The 14,538-nt window shown below is 43.7% G+C and overlaps 1 protein-coding gene across 2 annotated transcripts in view; it reads right to left on the reverse strand.

Annotated features, from left to right (window-relative positions):
- Window positions 1-14,538, reverse strand: part of LOC140187371 (splicing factor U2AF 65 kDa subunit-like) — a 50,113-nt gene that overhangs the window by 23,031 nt on the left and 12,544 nt on the right. For both annotated transcript variants that reach the window (XM_072242645.1, XM_072242644.1), the window contains exons 2-4: window positions 3,451-3,637; window positions 484-587; window positions 201-352 (exon numbers count right to left, since the gene is read on the reverse strand). In XM_072242645.1, the coding sequence (XP_072098746.1) occupies window positions 201-352; window positions 484-587; window positions 3,451-3,637 (443 nt within the window). The remainder of the gene's footprint in view (window positions 1-200; window positions 353-483; window positions 588-3,450; window positions 3,638-14,538) is intronic.

Consider the following 14,538-nt stretch of genomic DNA (forward strand, 5'->3'; position numbering starts at 1 on the left):
AAATGTTTTAAAGTCACAAAACATGATAGCAAACTGAGGTAGGTATTTTTCAGTCACTGCGTTGACCACGTTTAAAACTGCATAGCCCAACTCAATTAAATGAGAACATAAAAAGAGAGGATAAGGACCTGGCAAACACACAGGTGGAACGCTAACATTTTTCCACAAACGAAAATTATATTTAGAAAATTTGTACTTGCCTCTGTGACACCAAAGGGTATGTTGCCTACGTACAGCCGCCTGGCTTGCCTGGTCATCTGGCTGCCAATGATTGGAACTTGTGTTGGTGTGATTGTCACACCACCTACTGTAGAAGTTGCCAACAATGCTGTAGCTGGGATCTGACCCGCAGCTAAAGAAAAAGAGAAAGAGACAGATTCTTCTCCTTAGTGAAATAGGTATGTATGTTCATTGAGATCTTCATGGAAACGGTCTGGTGCTGGCTCTTACTAAAGCACGCATAAAAATTCTGGAAGAATTTACCTTGCATCGCCTTGTACTGCATTGGGGTAATGTGCTCAAAACCTGGAGGGGGAACATCCCAGTATCTATAAGGCTTCTTTCTACGAGAACGACGAGGAGACCGACTGTAGTTACAAAAACAAATATTGGAAACTCAATGTCATAGGGAAATGTATACTACTAATATCAAAGGTTATACCACACACCATTTATTTAATATAGTGTGCATATTCTGTTAAATTTAAATTAGAAATAAAAAAAGGCATTTTTGATTAGTGAGAGCCCAAATAACACAATGATTAAGATAGAAATATACAAATGTCTCCTTAAGAATCAGCAAAGACACTAAAGTAATCAATTGAAGTTTATGTTGATAGCATTGGAAGTTTGGTAATTTGCTGTTGAATAAAAACAACAGGAATTCTGCAGATGCTGGAAATTCAAGCAACACACATCGAAGTTGCTGGTGAACGCAGCAGGCCAGGCAGCATCTCTAGGAAGAGGTGCAGTCGACATTTCAGGCCGAGACCCTTGACCTGACAAGGGTCTTGGCCTGAAACGTTGACTGCACCTCTTCCTACAGATGCTGCCTGGCCTGCTGCGTTCACCAGCAACCTTGATGTGTGTTGCTATTGAATAATGCAGATTCACACATTCACACTATCTCTTTTTCACACCTTTCATGTAACTCAGGAAATTGTGAAATTAACACTTTTTGTTGTATCTATGAAATAAAGTGCTCTAAAATTTCCAATGCATTGACCTTTGTTTAATTGATAAGTGTTGCTGTTATTTGAGAACTGTGTCAGTAATTATAGTTTCTCAAAGGTACATTTGCATTCACAATCAGGTCTCTACAGGTCATCCCCGGTTTTAAACTTCTTAGTTGTATGCAGTCTGCATGTGTGAATAAGTAAAATGGAAGATCTGGACCAGAAACTGTAACTACTCCACTCACTTTAGTCTTCTACAACAGGGGTCCCCAACCTTTTTTGCACTGCGGACCAGTTTAATATTGACAAAATTCTTGCAGACCGGCCAACCAAGTGGGTGTTCAAGTAGGGTTAAACTTACCTCAACATGTCTTTTACAGACCAACAGTGCGTGACAGGGAATGAGAGCTGACTCATATTGTTTCCTTGCGGCCCGGTAGCACATGCTCTGCGGCCCGGTGGTTGGGGACCGCTGTTCTACAACTCATCTACATCCACATATACACATTGTAGAAAAGCTCTCCACAGTCCTCTCCAGATTATGGTAGGCTATGAACTGTTTGTAACTGGGACAGTTCAAGTCAGAAATGCAGCCATGAATCGAGCTCCCTGACAGCAGTAGATGCCTGTAGCTCTGCAACAGCAAGCAAATCTACCCAGCTAGTCTTTCAAATACTTGTTCACACATGCAGACTGCACACAACTAAGAAGTTTAAAACCGGGGATGACCTGTTGCCTGTAAGTACCAGGAAGGACAATGTAGCAACTGCTTAATGAAAATTACAAATACTTCAATTGGATAATCTCAATCTCAATCAACCTTATTTTAGGGTTTGATTATCTCAGATTCACCACTAACTGCGAGTCAACTGTCACATAACTGCAATCAGATTATTGTCTTGTTTATTGTTCATTGAAAAGCTACTTATAATGGGCAAATTATTCAAATTTACAGTTATAAAGCAGAGACCTAGAAAACAGGGCCTAGAAGCATCTATTTTAGGCTATATGACTACATGAATTGCTCCTAGACCAGAGCATTAAATTTTATTATATTTTATCAGTGCTACAGTTTCCTCCCAAATTCCGAAGACGTACTGACCGGTTAGTAGGTTAATTGATCACTGTCCTGTGATTAGGCTGGGGTAAAATAGGCAATTTGCTGGGCAGTGTGCCTCATTGGGCTGGAAGGCCCATTCCACTCTGTATCGATGGACAGATAATTCATTGAGGAGTCATAGCATGTTGGATTCTGCTGAAGGGCTCAGAGATATGACAGAAATCTAAAGACTCTCAATTTATCAGCATTCGTAACCTACTTTGTTCCTGAAGCCATTAAGTTGTGAGCTGATATTGCTGCCAGGTGTATGGGAAAAAGGGAACGCAGAGTAACTAGATAATTTTGTCAGCCAATCAGTGGGGAGAAGGTGGGTTGAAATGGTTCCCTTTGGTGTTATAAAATGTTTTAGATTTTTAAATTCAAGAGAGAATGTGAACATTGCTTTCTCTCTAGTGTCACACACATTGTGAAGGACCAATGAAATTGCCCAACAATTTTAAGCTGCTTCTGAGATAGTTACATAGGTGGATGATAGTTCTTGAAATCTGAGATGCTGAATACTATCAAAACCTATAGACCACAGAATAAGCAGACAATCACTGATCAGCTGAGTTTTTGAAACGATGCTTAATTGAGTCAATCCTCCATTTAAATGTGCTCTGTAACTGTAAAATACAAGAAACACTATGTACTGGCATTGAATGACAAGCAATTAGTTTTGGCTTTAATAGCTCATCCAGAGGGTGTTATGTGGGAACTTATTCCACCAGAAAATTTTATCTACTTGGCAGGATAGATGGATGTAGCAGTTAGCATGATGCTATTACAGCTCGGGGCGTTCCAGAGCTTGGAGATCATTCCAGTGCCATTCTGTAACATGTCTCTGTATGTCCTCCCCATGCAATGCATAGGTTTCTCCCACAGTCCAAAGACATACTGGGTAAGTTAACTGGTCATTGTAAATTGCCCCATGATTATGTTAGGATTAATTGGGTTTGTCAGCGGTTGCTGCGGCAGCATGGCTCGAAGGGCCGGAAGGGCCTATTCTGCGCTATATCACAAAATAAGTATAAGTAAATCAAGTATGGATTACATGCAACTATGGGAAATACATTGGCAGGACTTCATCTGCAGGAGCTTATTGTGAACTCAGTATTAAAACTCTTTAACACTGCAACAAATGGGAGCAAATTGTTTGAGAAATTAAAAAATTACCTGTGTCGCTTTCGTTCTCGTGAAGTGCTTCGCTTATCTCTGCTCCTGCTTCTCCCTCCTCGACTTCTACTTCTTTTGTCTCGACTGCGGCTGCGTTTGTCTCTGCTTCGACTTCTCCGTTTCTTATCCCGACTTCTACTTCTGGAAATGCTTCGACTTTTCTTCTTGTGACGCTCCCTTTCTCGTTCTAGAAAGAACACCACGGAATATTTTAATCTTAGTATTCATTGAAAAGCTACTTATACTGGGCAAATTATCAAATTTACCTTGAGAAAACAAAAGTTAAAATTACCTTTCAAAATGAAATTAAAAATTAAATGCTATCAATTGTTCTACTGAAGAAGCATTGTAGGTCAAACTTCCAAATTCAAGGATGAATATTCTTGAACTCCGTGCTTATAAAGGTGGCTAAATAACCACTGTTGGTACTTTTCTTAAAAATTGACAAAATAATTTCAAGCATACACTGGTGGATCAGTGTGCTTTAAAAAAATACTTGGCCATCTACAAGCTCAGGTACTTGTTGCGAAAGGTGGTGAGAAGAACCTATCTTATGGTACCTGTCAAAGGCAGCACCAAAGAGATTCTTTAGAAAAGTTACACAATAGTTCTCAAAGATAACTAATATTGTCTAAGTAGTTATTACAAAACAATAAACAAACTCATCTCATTGCATTTCAGTAACTGCAAGATATATGCAAACAGTTGTATAGATGTGGTTCCTTAAGGTCCTTATTTCCAGGGGTAGTAATGGAGATAAACTCCCACTACCTATTACATGCTCCCAATGAGGTGCGCCTCAAATAGCCTCTGACAACCCAGTCTAGTTCCTGGCATTCACGCGTGGCTTAGCTACTAAGCCCCGTGGACCCGTTTCTACTAGCAAGGGGCAAAGGTGGGTTACTGACTCCTTAAAATCAATTGCTTCAGGCAGATGGGGCTCATCTGCCAGTTGACAGCTCACCTAGAGAAGATAAACTTTGATCTCAAACTTCGACTGCCTGTGGCTATACCCCCTCATGGGGAAGGCTTCGGGAGTAAACTTAGGAAAAATCCAGAGCTGGAGTTCCTAAAGTAGTCCTATGTTGAGTTCAACGCTGACTGGCAACTCCTGTGATGCAGCTGGAGCCAAACTGTATCGGTCTCTGCTATTCATTTGGGTTCATCAGATGTGTGGATCGTGGGGGGGGGACAACTTGATACATGGGCAACAATTTGCTCTCCATATTGTACTGCCCTGGCTTGCGTATCTAGTCAACTAGGATGCAACGTCCATGGTGGACCCTGACCAACAGAGGCCAATCTCTTGTACAGATGTAAGAAGACTGAAATAACTAATTAGCTGTGATCCATCCTACCACTACCATTTTTAGTCACTTTAACTTGTACTCAATTCCAGTCAGTCCTGATTATAACATATCTTCGAATTCAAATTTAAAGTAATATGATGAGCTGTTGATCTCTCAATCACAGCACTTGCACTTTATTTATCTACCTGCACTGCACTTCCTCTGTAACACTATATTCTCCATATTGTTTTGTTTTTCTTTCCTATTGATGTACTTATGTAAGGAATAATCTGTTCGAATGACATGTAAACAAAAGCTTTTCACTGTATTTTGGTACAGATGACATAATAAACTAATGACTATTTCTGATTCCAAGTTGGAATACCTTGCGATCAAGTGGCATCCATTTTACCTGCTGTGAGAGATTTCAGCCATCATTTTGGTAGCAGTGTACATTCCACCTCAGGCCAACGTCAAACAGGCTCTAGATGATCTGAGCGATGTAATCAACAGGCATAAAACTGATGCTTCCCCAACACTTTGGGGGATTTTAACCACCAGCTTGAAAAAGTCACTAAATAATTACCATCAACAAATCACTTGCAGTACCAGCGGAAACAACACACTGTTACACCATCATCAAGAGTGCTTCCTGTGCAGTTCCACGCCCACACTTTGGCAAGTCTGATCACCTGGCTGTACTTCTGCTCCAAGTACAGGCAGAGACTGAAGACCACAGCACCTGTAGTGAGGACCAAGAAGGTATGGACAAGGGAGGCACAGAAACGCTTATAAGACTGATTTGAATCAGTGGACTGGACTGTACTCAGGGATTCATCTTCAAATCTGGATGAGTATGCTGCAGTTGTTACAGACTTCATTAAAACCTGCGTACATGAGTGTGTGTGCCTGTGAAAACTTGCTGTACATAATCAAATCAAAAGCTGTGGATGAACCAGGAGGTTTGTAGACTGCTGAGAGTTAGATCTGTGGCAGTTAAGTCTAGCAACCCAGGTCTGTACAAGAAAACTAGGTATGACTTGCGGAGGGCTATTTCAAGAGCAAAGAAACAATTCTGAGCGAGGCTGGTGGAAACATCAACTATGGCAGGGTTTGCAGGCCATCACTTCCTATGAAGCGAAACCCAACACCATGAATGGCAGTGATGCTCCACTACCTGACAAGCTCAACGCCTTTTATGCTTGCTTTAAAGAGGAGAATAAAACTACAGCTGCGAGGATCCCTGCTGCAGTCAGTGAACCTGTGATTTCTGTCTAGGAGACCGACATCAGGCTGCCTTTCAGGAGGGTGAACCCTCACAAGGCAGCTGGCCCTGATGGAGTACCTGGTAAGGCTCTGAAAATTGGCAGGGGTGTTCAAAAACATTTTCAATCTCTCACTGCTATAGTCAGAAGTTCCCACTTGCATCAAAAGGGCAACAATGCCCAAAAAGAGTAGTGTGAGTGGCCTTAAGGACTATTGTCCAGTTGCACTCACATTCATGACAATAAAATGCCTTGAGAGGTTGGTCATGGCTAGAATCAACTACTGTCTCAGCAAGGACTTGGACTCACTGCAATTAGCCTATTGCCACAATAGGTCTACAGTGGACATGATCTCAATAGCTCTCCACATGGCCGTAGATCACCTGGACAACAGAAATACCTGTGTCAAGATGCTGTTCATTGACTATAGCTTAATGTTTAATACCATCATTCCTACAATCAATCCTGATCAAAACGCTACAGAACCTGGGCCTCTGAACCTCCCTCTGTAACTGGATTCTCGACTTCCTAACCCTAAGTCCACAACCTGTGTGGATTGGTAATAACATCTCCACCTTGCACCTCAGGGATATGTGTTTAGCTCATTGCTGTACTCTCTCTATACCCATGACTGTCTGGCTAGTCATAGCTCAAATGCCATCTATAAATTTGCTGATGACACAACTATTGTTGGCAGAACCTCAGATGTGATAAGAGGATGTACAGAAGAAAGATATACCAGCTAGTTGAGTGGCGCTGCAGCAATAATCATGCACTCGTCAGTAAGACCAAAGAGTTGATTATGGACTTCATGAAGGGTAAAATGAAGACACACAAACCAATCCTCATAGAGGGATCAGAAGTGGAGAGAGTGAGCAAATTCAAGTTCCTGGTGTAAATATCTGAGGATCTAACCTGATCCCAAAATACTGATGCAGCTATAAAGGCGGCAAGACAGCAGCTAGATTTCATCAGAAGTTTCCGGAGAATTAGTTTATCACCTGTCATGTGTGATGCCAAACAGAGCTACCGGACGGATGATGCTAATGAGAGAGATAACGGAAGACAATGAAGAAACATTCAAAATGCTAATAAGAGAGGAGAGCGAGATTAACGAGGAAGAAACACAATTCAGATATTGACAGACCGTTTGCTTTGAACTTGAACTGTATGAAGTTTAATGGACAGGTGATACCCCAGCAGGGGGATAAAAAGAGCAGGTTTGCTAAGGCACGACACGCCACGAAACCCTGGAAAGAGCAGTGTGCCCCCACAAGTTGGTGGGAGTTTGGAGGATTGGTTCGCGGGAATTGGTCAGAGGCTCACAGGGTGTAAAGGTACGATCGGTGGGAATCTGGGGTGTGTGTCCACCCTTGCCTGGGTGCCGGGTTCACCATGGAAGAACGATCGTATCTGGAACCGAGGGGTCATAGTCGGTGACCACAGCGGGATCAGAAAACATCAAAAGATCTGCTCGAAACCAGCTGCATCTCTCACTCTCTCTCCCCAACGGTACCACAACAGCAATTTCTTCGAACTACACTAAACTGAACTGGACTCTGCTTCACTTAAGACTGATCATTTTACCCCTAGAGTACAATAGAGCTTGGTTGATTCCTATTACCCTATTTCTGTGTATATGTGTGTATTATCATTGCTAACCTGTTACATTCATAACCTTGCGGTTAGTGTACTGTACTACTTATTTCTTTAATAAAACTTTATTGGTTCCTAGTAATCACAGACTCCAACGAGCGTTCCATTTCTGCTGGTTTGGCAACCCAGTTACCGGGTACGTAACATAAGTGGGGATCTCGCCCGGGATTTTGAACACCAAAATTGGGACTGGGTAAATTGATTGGGTTAAGATTCCCGAAATAAAAAAAGACGGCAAACAGCAGAAATGGAGATTGAGGAATTTCTAAAGGCGCCAACCTTGGAGGCATTAGAGGAAGCCAGGAAATCAGAACTGGCGACTGTTGCAAAATGGTTGAATCTTTTTAAGGGGAAGCCGACAATGAGGAGAGCAGAGGTGCATAGAGCTATTGTTGAGCATTATGTATCTAAAGGTGTGTTTCCCCACGGGGAGCTGGAGGTGGTGTCTATGAGCAAACCTGGTGGAGAGGCAGTGCAGCTGCAGATGGAAAAATTAAGACTCGAGCACAAGTTCCAAGTACAGCAGCTAGAACGGGAAGAGAGAAAGAAGCAGAAGGAAAGGGAGTTTGAGCTGGAGAAGTTAAGGATGACGCTAGAGAGGGGCCAAATGCCGAACCAAGGTGGAGGGTTCAGGGCGACCCAGGAGGTTAGGTTGGTTCCCCCATTTGAGGAGGCCAATGTTGATCGGTACTTTCTACATTTTGAAAAAGTCGCTGCAAGTCAGGACTGGCCGAGGGATAAGTGGGCTGTTTTGCTTCACAGCGTAAAGGGGAAAGCTCAACAAGCTTACTCAGCGTTGTCAGCAGAAGATGCCCAGAGGTATGATGTGGTGAAAGAGGTTATACTCAGGATTTATGAGTTGGTCCCGGAGGCATACCGGAAAGGTTCCGGAATGTGAGGAAGCAGTGGGGCCGCACGTATTTAGAGTCTGCCCGTGAGATGCAGATGTATTGTGAGCGTTGGTGTGCCTCGAAAGGGGTCACTGGGAATTATGACAGACTGCTACAGCTAATACTGATTGAACAATTTAAAGGTTGTGTCCCTGAAGGTATGAAGCCCTATCTAGATGAGAAAGAGGCAGAAACCTTAGCCGCAGCTGCTAAGTTAGCAGATGAGTACGCGTTAACACACAAAGCAAAGTTTACCCCGAGTAAGAGCTACCAGAAGGGTAGTCGAGAGGGCAGAGAAAGTCCGCCGGAAAAGTCAGAAAGTAAGCTGGGGACTAGTGAGAAGGATAAGGAAGACAGGAAGCAGTTTGGTAGGAAGTCTCCTGGGGTCGTATGCTATAATTGTGGGAAAGCCGGTCACATTGCGTCCAGGTGTTTTGCCCCAAAGAAGGAGACGGGGAAAGGCAAAACGACGACTCCGACTGGCTGTATTGAGCCGGCAAACAAATCGCTAGGGGAGAAGAGGTCTGATAGAGTTCAGGAAGGGCGCGAGAAGTTTATTTCGACCGGATTGGTGTCGGTGAAGGAGGGGTCAACCCCAGTTCCAGTACAAATCTGGAGAGACACTGGGGCTTGTCAGTCATTGATCTTAAGGAGGGTGTTAGACTTCAGTGCACAGACCTAGACGGGGGAGGTCAGTGTGATAAAAGGCATTGGGAAAGGGACTGAAGCAGTACCTTTGCATCAAATACAACTAAAAAGTGACTTGGTCTCCGGACCGGTCACAATAGGGGTGAGGCCCGAATTACCGATGGAAGACATGGAGGTCTTACTCAGTAACGACCTTGCAGGTGGAGATGTGTACCCAGCAGTAAAGCTGACGAGTAAGCCTGCCAGGACTGAGGACCCGACCATGGACCCATGGACTCACAGGTTTATCCCGTTTGCGCAGTAACTTGGCGCATGTCGAGAAAGGCTGCCGAAGCGAATGTAGATTTAGCTGAGACGTTTTTACCAGTCTTGTACCAGGAGGGGTTAGAAAGTGAGAAGAAGGAGCATAGTGGAGCGGAAGGAACTGAGGGAGTTGAGGCAGATTTATCATTAGCGAGGAAGGAATTTATACAGGCACAGGAACGAGACGAGGAGCTGATGGTTTTGATGGAGCCAGCTCTCTCTGAAGTAGAAATAAAAAGGGACCCAGTGGGCTATTATGTGAAGGAGGGAGTACTGATGAGGAAGTGGAGACCAAGATGAGGAGTGGGGGGTGGTACACCAGATGGTAGTGCCGAAAATTTATAGGGACGAGATTTTTAACCTGGCCCACAAGATACCCCTCGGTGGACATTTTGGGGTGAGGAAAACAGTCGATAGAATTATGAAAGAGTTTTACTGGCCAAACATGAGGAAGGATATTATTGAATATCGTAGACGGTGTCATTCCTGTCAGGTGGTTGGAAAGCCGAACCAGGTCCTGTCTAAAGCGCCCCTTCGACCAAATACCCGCTTTCGGGGAACCTTTTTCCCGAATAACTGTGGATTTTGTCGGTCCCCTGCCCAGAACTGCGAGTGGGCGGGAGTATGTGATGACTATGATGTGCGCCGCCACCAGGCTTCCAGAGGCTGTGCCCTTGGCAAGCGTCAAGGCTCCCGCAGTAGTAAAGGCGCTTGTGAAATTTTTCACTACAGTGGGGCTGCCAAGGGAAATCCAGTCGGATCAGGGGAGTGCCTTCACATCTCACACATTCCGATGAATGTTGGATGAGATGGGAGCAAAGCAGACTTTGGCCTCCGCGTACCACCCAGAATCCCAAGGGGCGTTGGAAAGATTCTACGCAACATTAAAGACCATGATTAAAACTTACTGTCAAAAGAACGCTAGAGACTGGGATGATGCCTTGCCTCTTTTGTTAGTTGCTGTAAGGGACACGGTTCAGGAGTCATTGAGGTTCAGCCCATTCGAGCTCGTCTTCGGTCAGCGGCCCAGAGGACCTCTGACCTTACTGAAAGAGCAATGGTCCAGTCCGACAGTACAAGTCAATGTGATTGATTATGTCTTAAAATGTCGTGAGAGGCTTAAAAGGATCTGTGACCTTGCCAAAGAAAATCTACGACACTCCCAAACGAAAATGAAACAGTGGTATGATAGACGTGCCCGCGAACAAGTGTTTCAAGTGGGCGATAGGGTCTTAGTTCTGTTTCCAGTGGCAACCAACCCCCTCCAGGCGAGATTCCACGGTCCGTACAAAGTGATTATAAAGATAGACTCCTTGAATTAGGTTATTGAAACGCTGGACAGACGCAAGCCAACCCAATTAGCGCATATTAATATGTTAAAAGCTTACCACGATAAGAGAGCAGATCTAGTCGGTGTTATCACAAAAATAAATCAGGCTGGGGTGCCAAATGATAAGGGGAAAACCCATCTTGAAAAGATAAATATGGTGCCAAACAGATTGCAGAGCTCTATTGTTTTGGTCAACTTTGCTGATAAGGTCTCTCACTTAACCCCTGAACAGAGCGAGCCACTGATAAAGCTAATTAACCGGCATGCAGATGTATGTCCAGATGTCCCGAGGCGATGCAAGGGGACGGTACATGATGTTGTTGTTACATCAGATCAGCCTATTAAGCAACACCCCTATAGGATGAATTTGGAGAAGGGCAAGCTAGTGGAGAAAGAAATTGAACACATGCTAGCCACAGGTATTATTAGGCTATCCAAATCGGAATGGGCTTCTCCCTGTGTGGTTGTCCCGAAACCCGATGGGAGCATACGATTCTGTACAGATTACAGAAAGGTGAACGCCATCACAAAATCTGATGCTTATCCCATCCCAAGGGTAGACGACTGCATTGATAAAGTGGGGAGAGCTAAGTACGTCACAAAGATCGACTTGCTGAAAGGGTACTGGTGTGTTCTTTTAACCGACCGGGCTAGAGAAATCTCAGCATTTGTCACTCCATCCAGGTTATAAGAGTATAATGTTTTACCTTTTGGCATGAAAAACGCCCCAGGGACCTTCCAAAGGATGATTAATTCAGTGATAAAAAGGTTAAAGAACGCAGAAGCCTATATTGACAATTTAGTGGTCTGGAGTGACACGTGGGAGGAGCACATTGTGGCAGTAGAGAAACTGTTTAAACGGCTGTCTGAAGCCAACCTGACAGTGAACCTCGTGAAAAGTGAGTTCGGCCACACTAAGGTCACTTATCTGGGGTACGTGGTAGGACAGGGGCAGCTGGCACCGATGGTGCCGGCTATCTCTGAAGTTCCCATCCCGACGCACAAGAGAGCCCTGAGAAGGTTCTTGGGGATGGTGGGGTACTATCGGAGGTTTTGCAAAAACTTTGTGGATATTACCTTCCCTCTTACTAAGCTCTTGCCGAAAAATACGAAGTTTGTGTGGAACGACCTTTGTCAACAAGCCTTCGAGAGTCTGAAGGCGATTCTGTGTCACCACCCTGTATTGAATGTGCCTGACTTTCCAAAACCCTTCTCCCTAGCAACAGATGCTAGCGATGAAGCGGCAAGGGTGGTGCTGTTGCAGAGAGACGAAGAGGAAATTGAATACCCAGTGGCTTATTTTTCTACGAAGTTTAATGTCCATCAGAGAAATTATTCCACTGCGGAGAAGGAATTACTGGCAATCATACTCGCATTACAACATTTTGAGGTTTATATTTGTCCGGCACGGAAACCACTGATAATTTACACTGATCACAATCCATTAGTGTTTTTGGCCACAATGAAGGATAAAAACAAATGCTTACTAAGTTGGAGCCTGGTATTACAAGAATTTGATATTAAGATAAAACATATAAAAGGAACTGACAGTGTGATTGCTGATTGTCTGTCAAGGCATTAAAACTTAAAGTTCTCTGTATTAGCCAAATAGCTGATGACTACCTGTATATTAGTGTGTATCTTACAATGTGCATTCATGCCCATAATTTTTACCCCGGTAAAAATCCTTTTAAGAGTGGAGGTGTCATCTGTGACACCAAGCAGAGCTACTGGACGGATGATGCAAATGAGAGAGATAACAGAAGACAATGGAGAAACATTCAAAATGCTAATAAGAGAGAAAAGAGAGATTAACGAGAAAGAAGCACAATTCAGATATTGACAGACCGTTTGCTTTGAACCTGAACTGTTTGAAGTTTGATGGACAGGTGATACCCCAGCAGCGGGATAAAAAGAGCAGGTTTGCTAAGGCACGACACGCCACGAAACCCTGGAAAGAGCAGTGTGCCCCCACAAGTTGGTGGGAGTTTGGAGGACTGGTTCACGGGAATTGGTCAGAGGCTCGCAGGGTGTAAAGGTACGATCGGTGGGAACCTGGGGTGTGTGTCCGCCCTTGCCTGGGTGCCGGGTTCACCACGGAAGAACGATCGTATCTGGAACCGAAGGGTCACAGTCGGTGACCACAGCGGGATCAGAAAACATCAAAAGGTCTGCCTGAAACCAACTGCATCTCTCACTCTCTCTCCCCCCAACGGTACCACACCAGCGATTACTTCAAACTGCACTAAACTGAACTGATCTCTGCTTCACTTAAGACTGATCATTTTACCCCTAGACTGAGATAGAGCTTGGATATTCCTTTTACGCTATTTCTGTGTATATGTGTGTATTATCATTGCTAACCTGTTACATTTATATCCTTGCGGTTAGTGTACTGTACTACTTATTTCTTTAATAAAACTTTATTAGTTCCTAGTAATAACAGACTCCAACGAGCGTTCCATTTCTGTTGGTTTGGCAACCCAGTTACGGGGTACGTAACACACCTAAAGCACTTGAAAACTTCTAGATGTACCATGGAGAGCATTCTGACTGGCTGCATCACTGTCTGGTATGGCGGGGGGTGGGGGGGGGAGCTACTGCACAGGATCGAAGTAAACTGCAGAGAGTGGTAAAATTAGTCAGCTCCATCATGTGTTCCAGCTTCCATAGTATCCTAAACATCAGAAAAAGGACCCCACTACCCAGGCATGCCCTCTCCTCATTGTTACCATAAGGAAGGAGGTACAGAAACCTGAAGGCACACTCTCAGCGATTCAGAAACAGCTTCTTCCCCTCTGCCATCTGATTTCTAAATGGACATTGAACCTAAGAACACTACTGCACTATTTTTCCTGTCTTTGCGCTATTTAAATTTAACTATTTAAAATACATATGTATGCTTACTATTCTTGATTATCCTTTTTATATTCATCATGAATTACATTGTACTGCTGCTGCTAACTTAACAAATTTCACAACATATGCTGGTGATATTAAAATATGATTTGAAGCAATATCATTTTAAATTACTTCAGTTTTATTTGGTCTAAGTGTTTTTTCTTTGATTACTATCTATCAATAGGATTTAATACATCGAGATTGCTTCACCCCAAATAAGCGCAACATTTTATTTTATTGTTTTTAAATGGTATTTGTAGAGACAGAGGAAATAAGAGTTTCCTCAAGATGGTGGCACACAAAGATGCAGCAGCTTCTCCAGCTCCCAGCAATGGTGCTAGTTTTAAATTCTTAAGTGTTTCAAAGTTTCTAGGCAGGGATTTCAGTCAACCAAAGCTCCACGAAAACAGCATCATTGAACTCCTAGATAAAAATACTCTTAATCCACCTGCAGCAGTTGATAGCAGTGTTCAACAGAATAGGGATTCTATGCACACCAGACTCGGCAACAGTGACTTGGCCTCGGCCTCCGCCTCAGTCGAGAGAGTGGCAGATGCAGGAGTGTGAGCAGAAGCAGAAATGCAACAAGAGAATGGGACACTAGCTAGGCTGAGAGCTAACCTGACCAGGCCCATGGCACCACTTTTCTTGACAATGTCCACCCACTAGAAAATAAAATGGACCCACTGACACTGAGAATGAGGGCACAGAAAGAGATGAGAAACTGCTGCATTCTGTTTATCACTGAAAAGTGGCTAAACAATATGCCCAACTTGCTGTTTCAATTTGACGGGATAACACTGTTC

This window comes from Mobula birostris, chromosome 24 (assembly GCF_030028105.1).
Source record: "Mobula birostris isolate sMobBir1 chromosome 24, sMobBir1.hap1, whole genome shotgun sequence".
NCBI classification, from domain to species: Eukaryota; Metazoa; Chordata; class Chondrichthyes; order Myliobatiformes; family Myliobatidae; genus Mobula; species Mobula birostris.